The following is a 17,540-nucleotide window of genomic DNA, read 5'->3' as shown; positions in this document are numbered from 1 at the left end:
ACTATCTAGTATGAGATCCGAGGGAGGTACCACTGCCTGTTCCGTGAAGGCTTTGGACCTTTGCGTCGAATCATGGACTTTGAGGACCAAAGGTGCTTAGGGCTCTTCATACTTGAGCTTAGACGCCACAAAGAGAGTCTATTGATGGACAAGAGGTCAATGGGACCAGAGCCGCCTAGACAAAGAGCCCTCACAAATTTTTTCAAAGCCAACACTCTAAACCCACCAGCCTCTACTCCCCCATCTACAAGCCTACCTGGCAGACCATCCTCCAGAGGAGTCACCCTAGATAGAGCCATTGCCGTCTGTAGAACAAGACGCCCACGACCACAAGGATCGCGTCAACGACTCTCACCATCAGCAGATTCGAGCGATCATTGCCACCACCGGAGGAGTTTACCACGACGATTTAGCAGTTCAGCTTTTAGCTCTTGACTCTCTTAGGATGTTACTATTTTCATTCTTTCTTTCAGATTTGTTATGATGAGACATCATCATCATCAATTGTACCTTGTACCTTGTTTTGGTCTCATGGGCCATTTCAGCCTTTAGGAGACATTAATATATCTCTTTCTTTGTTCTTTCTCTCCCCACCACGGAGCCAGATATTTCCTACCCTTCACCATGTTGATTTTGTGAATACTTTCAAAGACCCCTCCTGATCAAGAACATGCCAACCCACGTCTTTCGTGGTTCTCTAGTGGCTGAAAACATGTTCAGGGCTCAATCATGGCTGCAGGTGATCTCAAACAAAATGGCATCTCGTTGTGAAAGTTGTGTGCAACTGTTGCATAGATAATAGACACATAGCATTTGTGATAGTTATCATCAATAACGCTGAAGTTCAATGAGAGGAGCTGCTTTAGCCAATTCGTCAAACACCAAGGGATTGGCAGCATTAAGGGAGTTAATTAATGCATGGACATTAAACTCTCTCCTGGACCACAATATGATAAAGAGAGTAGCACCAAGATGCAAATTGAAGGGTATACAGGGAGGGTAAGATAACCCCTGAGACTCAACAACTGACCAACAAATATACATAGAGCAAACCTGGACTTGGCATTGGGTAGACACCTCAAATAGGTAGTTTTACAATACAGCAGCATGCTCCCTTACCTTAAATAAAACTTGGTCTCATCCCACACCCCACCCCCCCACCCCCCCCCCCCCCCCAAAAAAACAAAAAACAAAAAAAAACTCCCAACCCAAGATCATGCTCTCTTACCTTAAATAGATAGTTTTAGAATAGTCTCTCCCCAACCCCCACCTTCCACAAGTTGGTCTTTCTTTCAGATACATGGAAAAATAAAAGAAATCTTCTCAAATATTTAGACTGCTTGAAAAAACGAAACTGCTTTATGAATCAAATAAACTAAGCCAAAATTTCAGGTGATAAGAACTACCAGCTCTGCCATTCAGTATTTTGTCTGAAAGCTAATCAGTTCTCAGGTCCTCCCTCGCCCAGCAGTTCAAAGCACTCAAGAACATACTAAACAAAGGTATTCGGCCTGCTAGCCTTGTAAGTTGTCTTCAACTTCCTGGTGGGGGGGCGGATCTTGCGAAATATCAAAGGAAACTTGATCTTTGAGTCATGGAACTGTTTCGTGTTCTCACGCTTGCAGAGCTTAGCAGGAATAGTTGCTGTCTTTATAATCTGAATGCATGGAGAACGCACACGGTGTCGAGAGGCCATTTCATCATACATCTGCTCAACGGCTCCGTTGAGAGTGGTGTCCCTGTACTCCTTGTACATGTTATGATAGCCAGTCCTACTCTGGTAGCGCACCCATATGCCATAGTTCTTGATAGTGGTAGGCTTTTTCTCAAAAATCTGCAAACAGGATAGAGAAGGTTGACAACCACATACTTGTTCAGTAAGTAGTGACCATATATCTTACTTTTTTTAAGGTCTGGCAAAAAAGCATGGAAACTGACCTCATTGATTGCTAAAACTTGACCATGGGACTTCTTCACCTTCTTTAGCTTCCGCAGGAAGTACCTACACCAGCACATTTCCATACATGAGAAACGAGGCAGCACCAAAATCTATGACACTGCATGAAGACGTAAAAAACATGGCAATTCATGTACAAAGCAGAGCAAGTGTGTGTGCAACAAGCCACCAAAAAGGGAAACACAACAATTCATGCACAAAACAGACAGCAGTGGTGTGTGCAACATGCCTGGCAATTCAGAGAGCAGATGTGTGTTCAACATACCACCACATAAAAGAACATGGCACCATATAAAAAACAGCAAGGCAATACGTGCAGTGCGGTGCACACATGCCACCGCACAGATGTCATAAATCCCAGTATCTACAAACAAAAATGAGATCGAGAGAGAAGGAGAGAGCGAGAAACTACCAAAACTTGGACTTGGCATGCACTTCATTCGTCGCCCACAGCTTCATACGAAAGATCTTTGGCTGCTCATTGGTTGCAGTTGGCAGGGCTCTCCCAACCACCTGATACTGATGGAACTGCAAGGCGTTCCGCACAGCAAGAAGGATGCACGCAGTGTTGGGTTCGAATAGGCTCTCTCTCTCTCTCTCTCTCTCTCTCTCTCTCTCTCTCTCTCTCTACACACACACATCAATGTAGCCTGTTTGATGCTAGAGTTGGATTCCGTTGGGTTCCGACAGGCATCCCATGCGGATCCAGCACGCTATGGAGATAACATACCCGGAAGTTGCCCATCCCTGCTGCTTCTGATCCGCTACGCCTCCTTCACCTCCTGCTGCCGTTTCTTAAAACCCTATATCTGTCTCTGTTCCACACTGCCCGGGTCGCCGCCCGGACGTGATAACACCACGAGCCGTGTTTAACTTGGCCAACTCATTTGATATGCATTTACTAGGAGAGTGTGAACTCATTCCCCACGTTGCTTGTGCAAAAACCCCATGGCCAAGTTCCATTTAATAGCTTCCTAATTAATGATGTAAGGTTTTCGCAAACATCTCAAAGGAGTATCAATTTGAACTGCCTTTGTTTGAATTTAGGTTTTTTGAAGTGCAGCATCATAAATTTGGTGTGTGCAAACATTGTGTGCATATGCCACAAGTGTTATAGGGCCATCATCGACATCGCATCTTCAAGCTCATCACTAACAACTTCATCATCATCATTGTTATCGACTTTTGCATCCTTGCCACCCAGTAGCATTTCTACACTCTGTCATTTTCCATACACTTTGCATGTCTTTTCGTCATCTCAATGGTTTAGTAGAAGCCGTCTCGGTGGCATTTAGTAGGCGTTGATAGTACTTGCAAGTTGTTGGGATATATACATTGGGTCAAAGATTCATTATTTGCAAGCTAAAATGGTAGACAATGATGTAGTTGGAATGCTTTCCGGCTGAGGATAAGCTTGACAAGACCAACTACCTGTTGTGGTTATATATGATGTGTCATATATTGGCTACCAAAGGGCTTTGGAATATTGTTATTGGCATTGAACCACACCCCTATCTTGCCCCACAGCGCAGGATAGTACAGGTATTTCGAATGGCAATACTAGTTCAGATGTAATTGTGGCATCCGCCTCCGCGCCTCTCACATCGGAACAAGCCAGGTGGGATGGTAAGGATACATAAGCACATGCATTGATGGCATTTTCCATGAAAGGGAGTTTTATTCCTCATATTCATGTAAAATTGCCAACAACAAGCACGCTTGGGATGCACTTATTGTGCTTTACCATCGTAATGAGGCACATGTGGCCTACTCGTGAAAAAGCGGTTAGAGTCCAAAGCGTATGAATGAGGGAGACTTAATGGATAAGTTTCTCACAAAGATCAAAGATCTCAAAGAGCAGCTTACCTATATTGATGAGGCCTATCCTTGTACCCTGGCTCCATTCTTTGAACACCTTTATCCCTACTAGAGTAGTATTCTCTTTGGGCTACTCGTGCAAAAGCGGTTAGAGTCCAAAGCGTATGAATGAGGGAGACTTAATGGATGAGTTTCTCACAAAGATCAAAGATCTCAGAGAGCAGCTTACCTATATTGATGAGGCCTATCCTTGTACCCTGGCTCCAGTCTTTGAACACCTTTATCCCTACTAGAGTAGCATTCTCTTTGGGCAATTCCGGAGGCTCCTCATTATCTCCTTCAACATAGTCCTAAAATTTTTTTCCTATTAGGAAATTGATCATTCTAAACTTCCATGCATGGAAGTTGTTCTTGCCATGCTTCTCACTGATGTTCATTACTGTCTATTGTTCGCATAGCTTTACCGGCGGATTCATATCGAGAGTTATGCTTGAACAAATAGCATCTTTGATTACATACTACCATATGTCTCCTCCTACATAAGCAATGCCTCCAAGAACACAATTCATTTAGCTCTAAGATGCAGCATTCATGGGGTGACCTTCAAGTTTAGTGTGAAGTGTTGTTGCCATGAACTCTAGCATATTAATCTCTAACTCTTTTGACTTCTTCCTTTACTTGCTAACTCCTATCAACTTGATTCTTTATTGCCTTAAAGTTGAGCGCTTATGTATGGACTTACCTTTTGCAAAGGGTTGCCATTGCTTTTAGATTTTAAATAAGCTACATGGAGAAGCTTATGAATGCCCATTTTAACTATTGTCACATGGCATATGGCTCTACATATGCACGAGCATGCATTCCCAATAATTGACTAATTAGTTTGCTAATAAGCAACTCAATATCCCCCCAATAAATGTCATGATCAATTACTTGCTACATGATCAAAAGGGTAGCCATCAAGTTGATAGGAGGATAAATTTATGCAAAATGTTAGTGATTTGTGCTTTGTCATGGAAGTGGGGACTATACCACATGGGTTGTAGATATAGCACGATGTTCTTGAGGGAATCTACCTATTAAAAAAATGATATTATACTTATTTAATAAATATAAAACCCATGATCAATAAATATTCCCGAAGAGAAAACCCATGAGCATTGCTTCAAGTTGCACCAAGAGTCGATACTTGTAAAGAAGTGGGTTATACTTATCTAGCTACCAAAACTAGATGAGATCAATGCAACATTTATGGTGGGGGTACCAACATTGGTTCACAAGATAGGCAAGGGTTGCAAGGATGGTAAGGGTTGAAGAAGGATTCTTCATTGTGCTTCATCTTGTTAAATTGGAGTTAAAGGGGAATTTGGGATGATGGTGGGTAAGGTTGAAATTGGGATGCTAACCAAGGGAGTTGGAATTGGCACAGATACTCAAGATGTGGCCTCTTGAAGACCTCACTTAGTTATAAAGGCATGCTTACATCTTGTAAAGAAAATTCTAATTTAGGACTTGGAGGAGTTGTTTGAAACTAGATAGTAATTTATGATGCTTTTGTGATGGAGTTTAGCTTTGAAGATCGTTCGTGGCTTCCTCCAAATGTGCCATGACACGTTGGATGGTGAGCATCATATATTATCCAATTGGCTTACCAATAATGTTGTGAGTATGGTTGGTGAAATGTGGCCTTAGGATGTGCAAGCTAGACTATGCTACCAATTCACCACAAATTATTGCTAAGTGCAGTGCCAATGGACTATATAAATTGTTGGGTGGCTTTGTATGGCTGCATTTTCATGGCGACTAGGTCCCCCTTAATGATTGGTAGCTCAATTGTGATCATCAAAATAACTCGTTAGCTTCTTATAGGGAGGAGGCCTTCATCTCATCTACATCAGACTCTATAGCACATATTTAACTCAATTAACAAGGTAATACAACTCTTTAGTTTTTCAATTTCTTTGTAAATTTCTAGTCATTTCTGTAGGATAAATTTAAATAGAAGACCCTTATCTGAGGTCCTAAATATCTCTTTATGTTAATGGTTGTAAAGAAGAGAAGAGAATAGAATACAAGAAAATTCAGCCATCCATCTCTCTTGTATGCGTGTCTACTCTTATGTGTGTGTGTTTTCTTGCAAGGAGCTCAAGCCCATCCTCTCCCCCGCATTCTTCTCACTCCACTATGCATCTGTCATCCTCAAAATTAACAATAAACCCTCTTTAGAAAAAGAGGACACTGATAACAGATTCTTTTTAATAAAGTACATCAGGCACGAATAAATCATACCATGAGCTCTAATGTGAGATGATCTTTGCACATGAGAATTTCTTGCCTTCTGGGGTAGCCCCTAGCTTAGGGAACAAATTCCTCTTGGAGGTGGTGATATGTCTAGAACCTTTGCTAACAAAAAACACCATATTTCTCATCAACACTGAGAGACATGATGCTCCTGTGTAACATCATAGACGCAAGTAAGAAAAGCCCAACCATCCTACACAAAGTTTGTTGATGCCTCACCTTTGCTTTCATGAACATTGGAAGAGTCATTAATGGCCAAACCGGATTCTTTCTACTCTTCTTTGGCTATCCTAAACTCTTCTTTTCTTTGGCTATCCTCTTCCTAAACTCACTATAGTGCCTTGGCTTTTTGTAGTAGAGAAATTTAACCTTCTTTTTGGGCTTGTCAACATCAATTTTTCCCCTTGAATCATCTTTTAGCTGATAACCACCACTAGCTTTTCTTTTCCCTTTTCATGAACAATGAAGGCCTGATCAATGTCACATATTAACGGAAGACTTATTCTACCTTGTCTATTTTTCTTGTATAACAACAAACCCACTAATTCTTCAAACTAAAGTTGTTTTGCATTGCCCTGCATAGATAGGGTGAGGGATGTATGAAAATTCAGCAAGTTCTTTTTCTAGAACCACCTCATCTATATTGCTTCTAAAGGTCCTTGATCTTTGTAAGATGATCTGCTATGTTGTCACCTTCACTCATATAAAGATTCTCAACTTTCTTCTTGAGATATAAGACCTATGGCCTTATTCTTAGCTTGATGGTTTTTCAATATTCCTAAGCCTGCTGAGACGTCTTACAAAACCTAATGTGCGGTATAATTGGTCTCTTTACTACTGACAACTAGCTGGTTTCTTAGCTTAAGACATATTTTCCAATACATCCCAAGCACTCTAGGACGGGCATCTCTAACACCCCATCTTTTCTGTTCCTAAGAGGTAAAGAGCCCACCCAAGACTGGCAAGTGCAATATATCTACAAGACAAGCACCAGCATCATTACTATTAATAAAAGCCCACAGATGCTTGGTCACTACCACTAAATTTCACACCATTAAACTCTAAAGAGAGTAGCTTCCCATCAAGCTTATTCTCTATCCCCTACATTTTATGCCATTCCTTCATGTGTTTGGGGCAACAATACACACACAATGTCTCTAATGCTTTTCCCAAATCTCTCTTGGGAACTGCACACAACTGTAAACTTCCTTTTTATAGTAGCAGTTATTGATTGCAAAAAGTCATGTAGGTAGAGAAGTTGATAGTAGTAGTAGTTAAAAACAAAATTTGCAAGTAATTTTGTTACCTCAAAGGTTGAATGTTCCAATTTGTGCTGAAATTGAAAAAAGTCCCAAATTTGAAGAAAAGTGCAAGTGCAATAGTAGGTTTAACTATCATATATTCTATAGGTACAATTGCATACAAATTTTGCATGCGTATTGACGTGGAAATATGGGCAATAAGGATAGTACAAATGGGAGGTATGATTACCACATAGGGGTGTACAGATGGGTACAGACAACATGCGAGGATGTACAAACATGTACAGGTGTTGCATGGATGTATGATGTACAAAACAATTAGTCTCAGAAGCAAAGCAAGATAAATATTGGGGCTCTGATACACTATTGAGTTAGTCTTAACCACTTTATTAAGGGGATAAAAGAGAAGTTATGTTTTTTAGTAAATGTTCATTCAATGGTCGTTGTTCATCTAGAAGGAATGGAAAAGACTTGTTAGTAAATGATAAAGTTAGTGATAGGTGGGAATACATATATGGGGTGGGATATCTCTACAAGGAATCACATTTTTGTATTTTTGTGAGCTTTTTTGTATTTTCTTTTTTTCTTTTAGCTCAACTTTCTTTGGTAGAAATCAAATGTGGGGTTACAATACCTTATTTTTAGTAATGGATGAGAAGAGATAACATAGACATAATTATTAGAACGAGATTGTGAATCTCAGTTCCATCATTTGTTGATACATTAAACACTTGAGAAATTTAAGAATTTAGCTTCTTGTTTGCATGCTTTCCTTGTTGATAGAATGCCAAATGAACTTGACAATTGTCAAGTTCATATAACAATAGTCCTAGCAGTCCCAAGGATGCTTTCCCTACTGTCAAATGAACCTATTCTTGCATTCTTCTTCCTATGTGTCGTTCTATATTTTTAAGTGTATTTAAGTGCTCTTACAACGAGATGTATAATGATGTACATGAAAGTGAGTTAATCAAATATAGTTGGAGGTTAAGTTACATTATATGGGTCGTTGTATTATTTTCTTTATATGAATTATACAAGTTTATTCATGAATTCGGTTCAAATAACATATAAATTTATTGTTTTTTAATGACGAATGATTTTTTTATTGAAACCTTTTCGATCAAAATATTTTCAATAAAAAGGCTTTCAATGAAAATCTTTTTGATCAAAAGGCTTTTTATCAAGATGCAGTGTTTCAAAATGTATTCATTTACATTATTTTTTATAGCTTTTGTGTCTCTCTGTGAGTGTGTGTGAGTGTGTGAGTATTCCTAGTTTAAAACATATACAATATCCATAGATGAATAGACAAAACTATTCATGAAGCCATACCATCTCGATTCAAAGAAATGTTATACATGAAACAAGTTCAACTATGAGCTATGTAAACTTTAGGGTCAACAAGTTGCATCTAGTGGAAATAAAATTAAAATAGCAAGGGAAGCTTGTTTGAAATTAACTGACAAGAGAAGAGAAGGTAGGTCCTGTTACCTGCATCCATACAAACAGAAAAAACAATTTATTAGCCTAAATACGTATTACCAATTAGTTGGCATGAATACAAACCTATCCACATGTTATAGATGTCACCCTATCTCCACAAGTTAAAAACAAAAAAGCCTAACCAAGCTAAATTATGTAAGTCCAAGTAGCACTTAACACCGCATGTATTGATACATCCAGCTATAATGTGTTTATCCAATAGTCACCATTAAATTTATGTTGAAAGAACCTTCATTTATCAAGTTCAATAATATCTTACAAATCTTATGAATTTTTTATGAGCCAGCCTGTGTGTCTCTCTCAATCTTGAAATCCTACTAGAGACATAGAAGGAGGACCTGAACTGAACCAGATCAAATGGGTGAAAGGGGAGTGTACTTCCCCTCAGTAAGAGTAGACCAAGTGAGCTGAAGATAGCAAAGTATTCATTGCTATGTAACTAGCAAACCTGCATATAATTTCTAAGGAGCAGCACCCCTCGAGCTAAACCTTGTAGGTTTCAATAAGATGTTACTATTTGAAATAGACTCTCAAAAATTGGTAATACTATAAAAATCTCAGTAAGACTGTAAAAACACTTATGAGTGAAGATCTGAAGTATGTTGAGTCAAATTTGAGTCAAATATAGCAGCTAAGAGTCATCAGTGTCTAACAGGGTCAGGTGAGTGTCAGAACCCGTTAGAAGCTCAGGGTGTGGAAGAATAGAGTCAGTCTTTTTGGGTTGAGAGGAAGCTATTTTGGGTCTAGTTTGACAGTCATAAGTCAGTCAAACAGTTTGTGGGCTGTTGAAGGATATCTAACAGAGTCAGCTAGAAGATAACTGATTTGGTTTAGGGGTTAGAAGGCTGAATCTTTAGGAGATTTAAGGTTTTTAAGCCTTAGAGGATACATAAGTGAAAAGATTTGAGTCAAATCAATCAGCGGAACCAGATAGGTCATCATAGTAGCTGAAGGTCAGCTAAAGTGAGGTAAGAGACTGTAGTGTTCAATCTTTGTAGGATTTGAAGTGTTTGAAGGTTTGTGAGTGTCAAAGGACACAGAGGTAAGGAGATCTAAATCAGTTGAATCAATTTATTCAAACCTGAGTCAAATAAGAGTCAGTAGAGGACAAGTGACATATTCAGTAGGATCCTAGAGCTAGAGATTAGAGGAATGTAGATTGCTGGTTCTCGAGGAAAATCTGAGAGTCTAGAGAGGAGAAGAATCTAATAGAGGTTAGCAGTAGAGCAGTTAGCTGAATTAGATTATAGTCAGGTAGTGGTTAGGTGAGATTCAGCTAGGGTTAGTTTAGGTCAACAGGTTGTCAAAGAAGGTTAGCTGAGGAGATAGGGTTGAAGATAAGGGTTGTTCAAAGTCATATTTGACCTAAGAATACATTTTAGAGGATCATCTAAGACAAGTTTAGAAGTGTAAGGTGTCGAACTGTATTAGCACACATTCAAAGGATAGTTGACCCATATACTAGAATGGAGATGGGTTCTTTAAATCACTTTTAGTATGTCTTCCATCTTCATCATAACAGCAGGTGCCGCAAGAACGTTACTGCCCACCACCATCCCTTGTAAGATTATGATGGACAATTGTGTACACAAGCGCAACAAGCCATAAGCAGCAGGTGCCACAAAAATGTAACTTCCCACCACCATCCCTTGTAGGGTTATGATGAACATTCATGTATAGAGGGGCGATAGAGTCACAACAACCCATGGGCTATCATGCAATTTGTGTCATTACCCATGTCATATGAGCACAAATGGATTATGTGTGTGTGTGTGTGTGTGTGTGTGTGTGTGTGTGAGCAATTACGGGCAAGTACTTTGGGAAACTGGCGAGGAGTTGAAATTGTAACACATAGGTACCTCTAACATTACACACTCTCTCTCTCTCTCTCTCTCTCTCTCTCTCTCTCTCTCTCTCTCTCTCTCTCTCTCTCTCTCTCTTGGTATTAACACATATACACACCAAACACATTTCACACCAAACACATTTCACACTTTCATGAGATATTGTTAAAAGTTGCTCAAGAAGACCATGCATGAGACATTGAATACAAAATTCATGGAAAACACCAATAAGTGTTCCGTAACACATAGGTACCTCTAACATTTCTCTCTCTCTCTCTCTCTCTCTCTCTCTCTCTCTCTCTCTCTCTCTCTCTCTCTCTCTCTCTCTCTCTCTCTCTCTCAGGTTATTAACACGTACACACTAACAGGTTTCACACTTTTTCAAGACATTAATAAAAGTTGTTTCCATACATGACACATTGAATACTGTTCTTGGCAACCAATGACATAGCCATCTCCATGACTCATATTCCATGTAAGGGATCAACACTACTTGAAGTTTCATGATCTTGCTGGTTTGTGTTGGGTCGTGGAGGTCCCCCCCCCAATTCAGATACTGATATGGGTTGGTCATGTTATGCTATGGTATACCATAAGGATATGGCATCACTGCCGCTGTCATCTCTACTCCAGGTGGTGGTGGATAATACACAAGTTGCCGGGCTGTATTGGTAGCTCTAGGGTGTGGTGGTGGATAGCAAGAAATTTGCTGAGTAGCACCACGTGGTACATATGCATCATGCCCTGGAAACCATTGGGGTTGTCCACGCCAAGGTTCCTCCAACAAAATTTAAGGTTGCGTGCTTGCTTAAATAATTTTCTCGGATTCTTTTCCTCAAAACCACATGGAAACTAGGTCAATGGCCACATCTTGCATTCAAGCCAATGCCTGATTATGGCACTGCCAATTATTTTCTATGCTTATACAATGTCAGCAAAGATCCTTGCATGTTTGCAAAGGACTAATTCCCCCTCCATTATGAAAGTACCAAGGAGCCACATGCCAAAATGAAGAAAAACTTAAGATCAACGTCCATGATTGTATTAAATCATTACCAACAAAGAGTGTGTAGTGGATATTCTATACCTTGCAGTCTCAATGGGCCTCTCACCTGCACCCCGTAGTGTATGATTATCCGTTCCCCTAATATATGTGGCACGCTTTCCTTTTAGGTGGAGTAACTTGCTCAAAAGGTTAGTGAAGTGGCTGTACCCACAGTTCGTGCTGATGCATCATTATCGTTCAGTCTCATATATGTTGGAGGATAGATGCTTGGTGAGTGCTGAACAAACACCCCAATATCAACATTACTACCTGCACACTCATGACATACACCTCGTTTGATTGAAAATTTATTTACAGTTTTCTTTTAATTTTCCATTACTATTACTAGCGAAAGTGGTGATTCATACCTCTTCAAAATCTATCTCGTCAAAGCGGTGGTAACTCTCTTGCAACTCAAGATATAAAGTGGGTTGTAGAGCTAGATCATGCACTCTTGTTGCCTCCACTACGTCACCAAAATGATCACCGATGTAAGTGGTTACAAATGTTCCATCCTCTGTCAAGAACTCATTGGACAAGCACACATATAGCCTCAACAAGTTCTTTCTTCTCCAAATGTTCTAGCAAGGGACTAGCGGAGTGGGCTAGAGAGTTCAAGCTAATGTAAAAAATCTTAGTGGAGAATTAATATGTTTAAACTTTTGTGGGCTAGAGAGTCAAGCTAATGTAAAAAATCTTTTTTTGTGAACCTTCCTAGATTAAAAAAGGCCACAACTCTTTCAATTTATTGGTCCCTATTCATCCAAAGTTTACTCTTTACATAGTTTTTCAATGGACAAAAAAATATATTTCATGCACGTCTCCCTCCAGAACTTGGGGGTGGTTCGAGCCTTCAATTGGGAGATGAGTGTGCCTAATGCTTTCCTCTTGTGCTTTATGCAGGTGTGTGTGAGAGCTCTTGATGCAGGACGATCATGGAGATGTCATAATTGGTATTAGAGCTTGACTTGTTGCACCATAATCAAAGTTGTGGACCTCTCATTACATAAACCTCAACTTCTCTCATGGAGGAGAGGGAGATTTGAGACATTGCGCTTCAATCAATTATAAATAGAAGAGGAGTGCAACCCAAGGCATGTGACGTGGTAGTTTACTGCCATGTCACATGCTACATCATATCGTCGAAGGTCGGTAATATGATGTGGCAATCGCTAGCCACGTTAATGCCATCGTCTGTCGTCCACACCGTCGCCCGTGAATGCAGTCGCCAATCAATGTAGTCATCCACTAGTGTCTGTCGTCCACCGTCGCGCAGCCACGTCAATGCCGTCAACCCGTCAATGTCATCCAGCCACGTCAGGTGGGCGATATGACGTGGAATTTGCTAGCCACGTCATCTACCACATCGAGGCACATTTGGGTTAATATATTGATTAATAAAGAGAAAAAAGGAAAATTTAGAGTGGCAATAGAGGGGAAGGGAGTGACACCAACAAAAATAACACATACTACCCCGCTCCACCTTATGTTGTTGATGCTATGGTTACTCATGGTCATTATACCATCTACTCCTAATTGTCTGCTCCTAGTGGTGGTGGTACTAGGAGTGGCAGTAACTTGCTCTACCTTGTGCCGATTCTATGGTGATTCATGGTCATCATCATTTCCATAGTAACATCCTCATTGTGGCTCCTCCTCCTACATTCTTCTTTACAAGCCAAGCTTGCCACTCAAGGGTTATTGTTGGCTCATCTTCCTACTTTCTTCTCTGCAAGTCAAGCTTGCCATTGAAGGGTTATTGTTGGCTTAAGTTACACCAACTACATTGGAGAAAGACCCAACCTTTCTCTTATCATCATTTTCTATTGTAGCTCGTCTTGCATTATATTTTGGGTATTATTGTGTCTGGGCATACATGAGTAAGATAAGTAGCACTCCATAAATCATACATAGTAAATAGTCTAAAAAAGAAAGAGGGAAGGGATGCCTAAAGCAGGTGATGCAAACGTATTATCTTTACCTAGAAATCCTTGGATGTTTTTCATGCATAAAGCAAGTGATGAAAACGTGTGTGTGTGTGTGTGTGTGTGTGTGTCTAAGATTTTGATAGAGAGAATGAATGACATGATCATAAAGTGATTAATCACAAGAACACTGCAAAGAAAAATTAAAAGAATAATAAAAAATAATGTTTTCTAGTAAAAATATTTTCGTTTAACACTGAAGTAAAATGGGTTAACACTAACCCTAACCCTAATACAAACGGTAACATAAATGATATTTGGTAATCATTTATTTAAGACCTCTTAAAACAAGTGATTCTCTCCCTCTCTCTTTCTCTCTCACACATGCACACATCCCTCTCTCTCTCTCACACACACACACACACATCTCTCTCTCTCTCTCTCTCTCTCTCTCTCTCTCTCTCTCTCTCTCTCTCTCTCTCTCTCTCTCTCTCTATTATGGAGGCCAATCTTATTTTCCCCAACAATGAAACATCCTTCTCTATCTCTCATATATGAGGTATGTGTAAGGTCGAAATCCAATACATCATGTGAATATTGAAAGTTCAACAAATTCTAATGATAGTCTACTACAGAGGACATTTGTATTAGATGTAGTGCCTCTATACACCCAATTACCCAACCATGAAGTACTTTCACCTAGTTACCTAACCATGAAATCAAAAAGCACTGTAGAGTTCTTGTTGAACATGAGGAAGGAGAACACTTTGCATAGCTAGTGAGACGTATGCCATGGGTGTTTCAAGTGAATGAGCTTCCTAGATTCTATGATGGGGATGTAATATTTAAGTTTCCTGCCACCACCATGGGTTCTGGAGTAGGCATGGATGGCATGGATCATAAGTATGATGGTCACATGTGGACAAAGGCAGCTACATCGAATGTCAACTTTCCAGGGGTGTGTAGGATAAGCCACTGCATTGGTGAAATGCATTGTTTACACACCACATGCCCTCGGTATTTGAACAATGGCTTCCCTAATAACATTAGAACTCATGTTTGTAATTTAACTTTAGAGATGTATGGGATGTGCAAAAATGTTATGGGGTATCATTTTATTGGAACAATTTCCATGGAGCAATTTTATTTGAGCTTGTATCATTTGATTCGAATGTATAATTTTATTGGAGTAATTTTGTTTTGCTATTAAGAGGGATTCAGAGAGATAGATAAGAGAGATAAATAGAGAGAGAGAGAGAGAGAGAGAGAGAGAGAGTGATGTACTAATCGCCATATTTAGGAAATTTCTCGCCCGAATTTACTTGCCAAAAAAATCCCCCATGAGTATGGGCCTACTACCTCATCATAGTGATGAGTAAAGACAGATTAAATTAAGTCTTGCCAAACCCACACTATATGCCAATTGTTTGCATATAAGTGACACATTGTTGGGTGCTTTGTCCAGCTCAACAATCATAACTTTTTTCCGTAAACTTGGATAATTCTATTAGGATGTCATGTGTCATCCAATTGGATTCCTTATCCAACCAGTTACGTGGAATGCCCTTTATTCTTTCCATAAATATAAATGGAAGAATTTGGGCTATGTCGTAATGGACATTATACTCCAATTGGATTCTTTTGGCAATGTCAGCCAAGAAATCAATTAGTGCTACAATGGCCATATTTGGGTTAAATGGTTCAAGAGGAATATGGTTTAAATTGGAAATGGGAGGATTTCCATCTGCTTTGTTTTTGTCTACAAGACAGTAGCTTAACCCAATCATTAAATAATAGGATTTGAAAGAGAGAACCTAACGGGAAGGTTTCTTGGTTGGTCGAGGAGAGAATCTGCCTGCAAGATTCTTCATCTTTAAAATAGGCCATAACATGTTGACATGCTCTTGATGAGAGGTGTTTGCAGCCTCATGAAATAAGGATAAAATAGGCCATAACATGTTGACATGCTCTTGATGAGAGGTGTTTGCAGCCTCATGAAATAAGGGTAAAATATACAATTAATATAGTCAAGATTGAGGTATGAGAAACATAATGAGTTAGTTATGACTTTCTTTAACCTGTTAGCTAAAAGCATAAGGACTCTGAGTCATAACCCTAGCTAGATTGTCAGCAACAACCAAGGGCATAAAGACAGTGAGGGAGTAGTTACTGACTGGCACAAAAGGGATCAAGAAATTGGTAGGCCAGGTTTTCCCTAAGGCCAACCCTGTGTATAGGTGTGTGTTGCTAGTTTAAAACATATACAATATCCACAGATGAATAGACAAAACTATTTCATGAATCCATACCATCTTGATTCAAAGAAATGTTATACATGAAACAAATTCAACTGTGAGTCATGTACACTTTACAGTCAATGATGACAAGTTGCATCTAGTGGAAATAAAATTAAAATAGCAAGGAAAGCTTGTTTGAAATTAACGCGAGAGAAGAGAAGGTAGGTCCTTTTACCTGCATCCATACAAACAAACAAAATAATTTGTTCACTTGAATGCGTATTACAAGTGTTAATGGACCTATCCACATGTTATAGATGTCACCCTATCTGCCTAACCAAGCTAAATTATGTAAGTCCAAGTAGCACTTAACACCGCATGTACTAATACATCCAGTTGTGTATTTATCCAATAGTCACCATTAAATTTATGTTAAAAGAACCTCCATTTAGCAAGTTCAATAATATCTTACAAATCTTGTGATTTTTTTATGAGCCAACCTATGTCTATCGATCTTGAAATCTTGCTAAAACAGACATAGAAGGAGGACCTAAACAGAAAAAAATCAAATAGGTGAAAGGGGAGTGTACTTCCCCTCAGTGAGAGTAGACCAAGTGAGCTGAAGATAGCAAAGTATTCATTGCTATGTAATTAGCAAACCTGGATACAATTTCTACAAAACAGCACCTCTAGAGCTAAACCTTGTAGATTTCAATAAGATGTTACTATTTGAAACAGACTCTCAAAACTTGGTAAGACTGTAATAATATCAGTAAGACTATAAAAAACCTTGTGAGTGATCTGAAGTATGTTGAGTCTGGTTTGAGTCAGAAAACATCAATTGAAAGTCCCCGACAGGGTCACGTGAGTATCCTCGATAGGGTCAGGTGAGTAATAGAACATGTTAGAAGCTGAGGGTGTGAAAGAATAAAGTCAGTCTTTTTGGGTTGAGAGGGAGCTATTTGGGTCTAGTTTGATAGTTAGAAGTGAGTCTAAATCAATCAAACAGTTTGTAGGTTGAAGGATATCTAACAAAGTCAGTTAGAAGACAACTGATGTCGGTTTAGGGGTTATAAGGCTGCGTCTTTGTGAGATTTAAAGTTTTGGAAGGTTTTTAAGCCTTAGAGGATACATAAGTGGAAAGATCTAAGTCAGATCAATCAGCTAAACCAGATAGGACTCATGAAGTCATCATAGCTGAAGGTCAACTAAAGTGAGGTAAGAGACTGTAGTGTTCAATCTTTGTAGGATCTAAAGTGTTTGAAGGTCTGTGAGTGTCAACAAAGGACACAGAGAAAAGGAGATCTAAATCAGCTAAGTCAACTAAATTAGTTTAGTTAGACCTAAGTCAAAATAAGAGTCAGTAGAGGACAGTTCAGTAAGGTCCTAGAGCTAGAGATTTGAGGATTTAAGATTGCTAGTTCTCGAGGAAAATTTGAGGGTCTGGAGGACACGAATCTGACAGAGGTCAGCAGTTAGCTGAATTAGATTATAGTTGAGTAGTGGTCAACTGAGAGTCAGCTAGGGTCAATTTACGTCAGCAGGTTGTCAGAGAGGGTCAGCTGAGGAGATAGGGTTAAAGATAAGGGTTGTTTAGAGTCATATCTGACCTAAGAAAACATTTTAGAGGATCGGTTGATTCAAG

The 17,540-nt window shown here is 39.4% G+C and overlaps 1 protein-coding gene across 1 annotated transcript; it reads right to left on the bottom strand.

Annotated features, from left to right (window-relative positions):
* Window positions 1-1,310: 1,310 nt before the first annotated feature.
* On the bottom strand, window positions 1,311-2,834 carry LOC147630597 (large ribosomal subunit protein eL20y-like). The gene is made up of 4 exons (XM_086810531.1): window positions 2,688-2,834; window positions 2,370-2,485; window positions 1,939-2,002; window positions 1,311-1,834 (listed from the first exon to the last, which is right to left on the bottom strand). Exons 1-4 carry the CDS (start codon window positions 2,700-2,702, stop codon window positions 1,493-1,495), a joined length of 537 nt encoding a protein of 178 aa, XP_086666657.1. The 5' UTR covers window positions 2,703-2,834; the 3' UTR covers window positions 1,311-1,492.
* Between the last annotated feature and the right edge of the window lie 14,706 nt (window positions 2,835-17,540).

Source organism: Cibotium barometz, chromosome 16 (genome assembly GCF_041138505.1).
Source record: "Cibotium barometz isolate CiBa-2024 chromosome 16, ASM4113850v1, whole genome shotgun sequence".
Taxonomy (NCBI): domain Eukaryota; kingdom Viridiplantae; phylum Streptophyta; class Polypodiopsida; order Cyatheales; family Cibotiaceae; genus Cibotium; species Cibotium barometz.
This window is presented reverse-complemented; position numbering and strand designations above follow the sequence as displayed.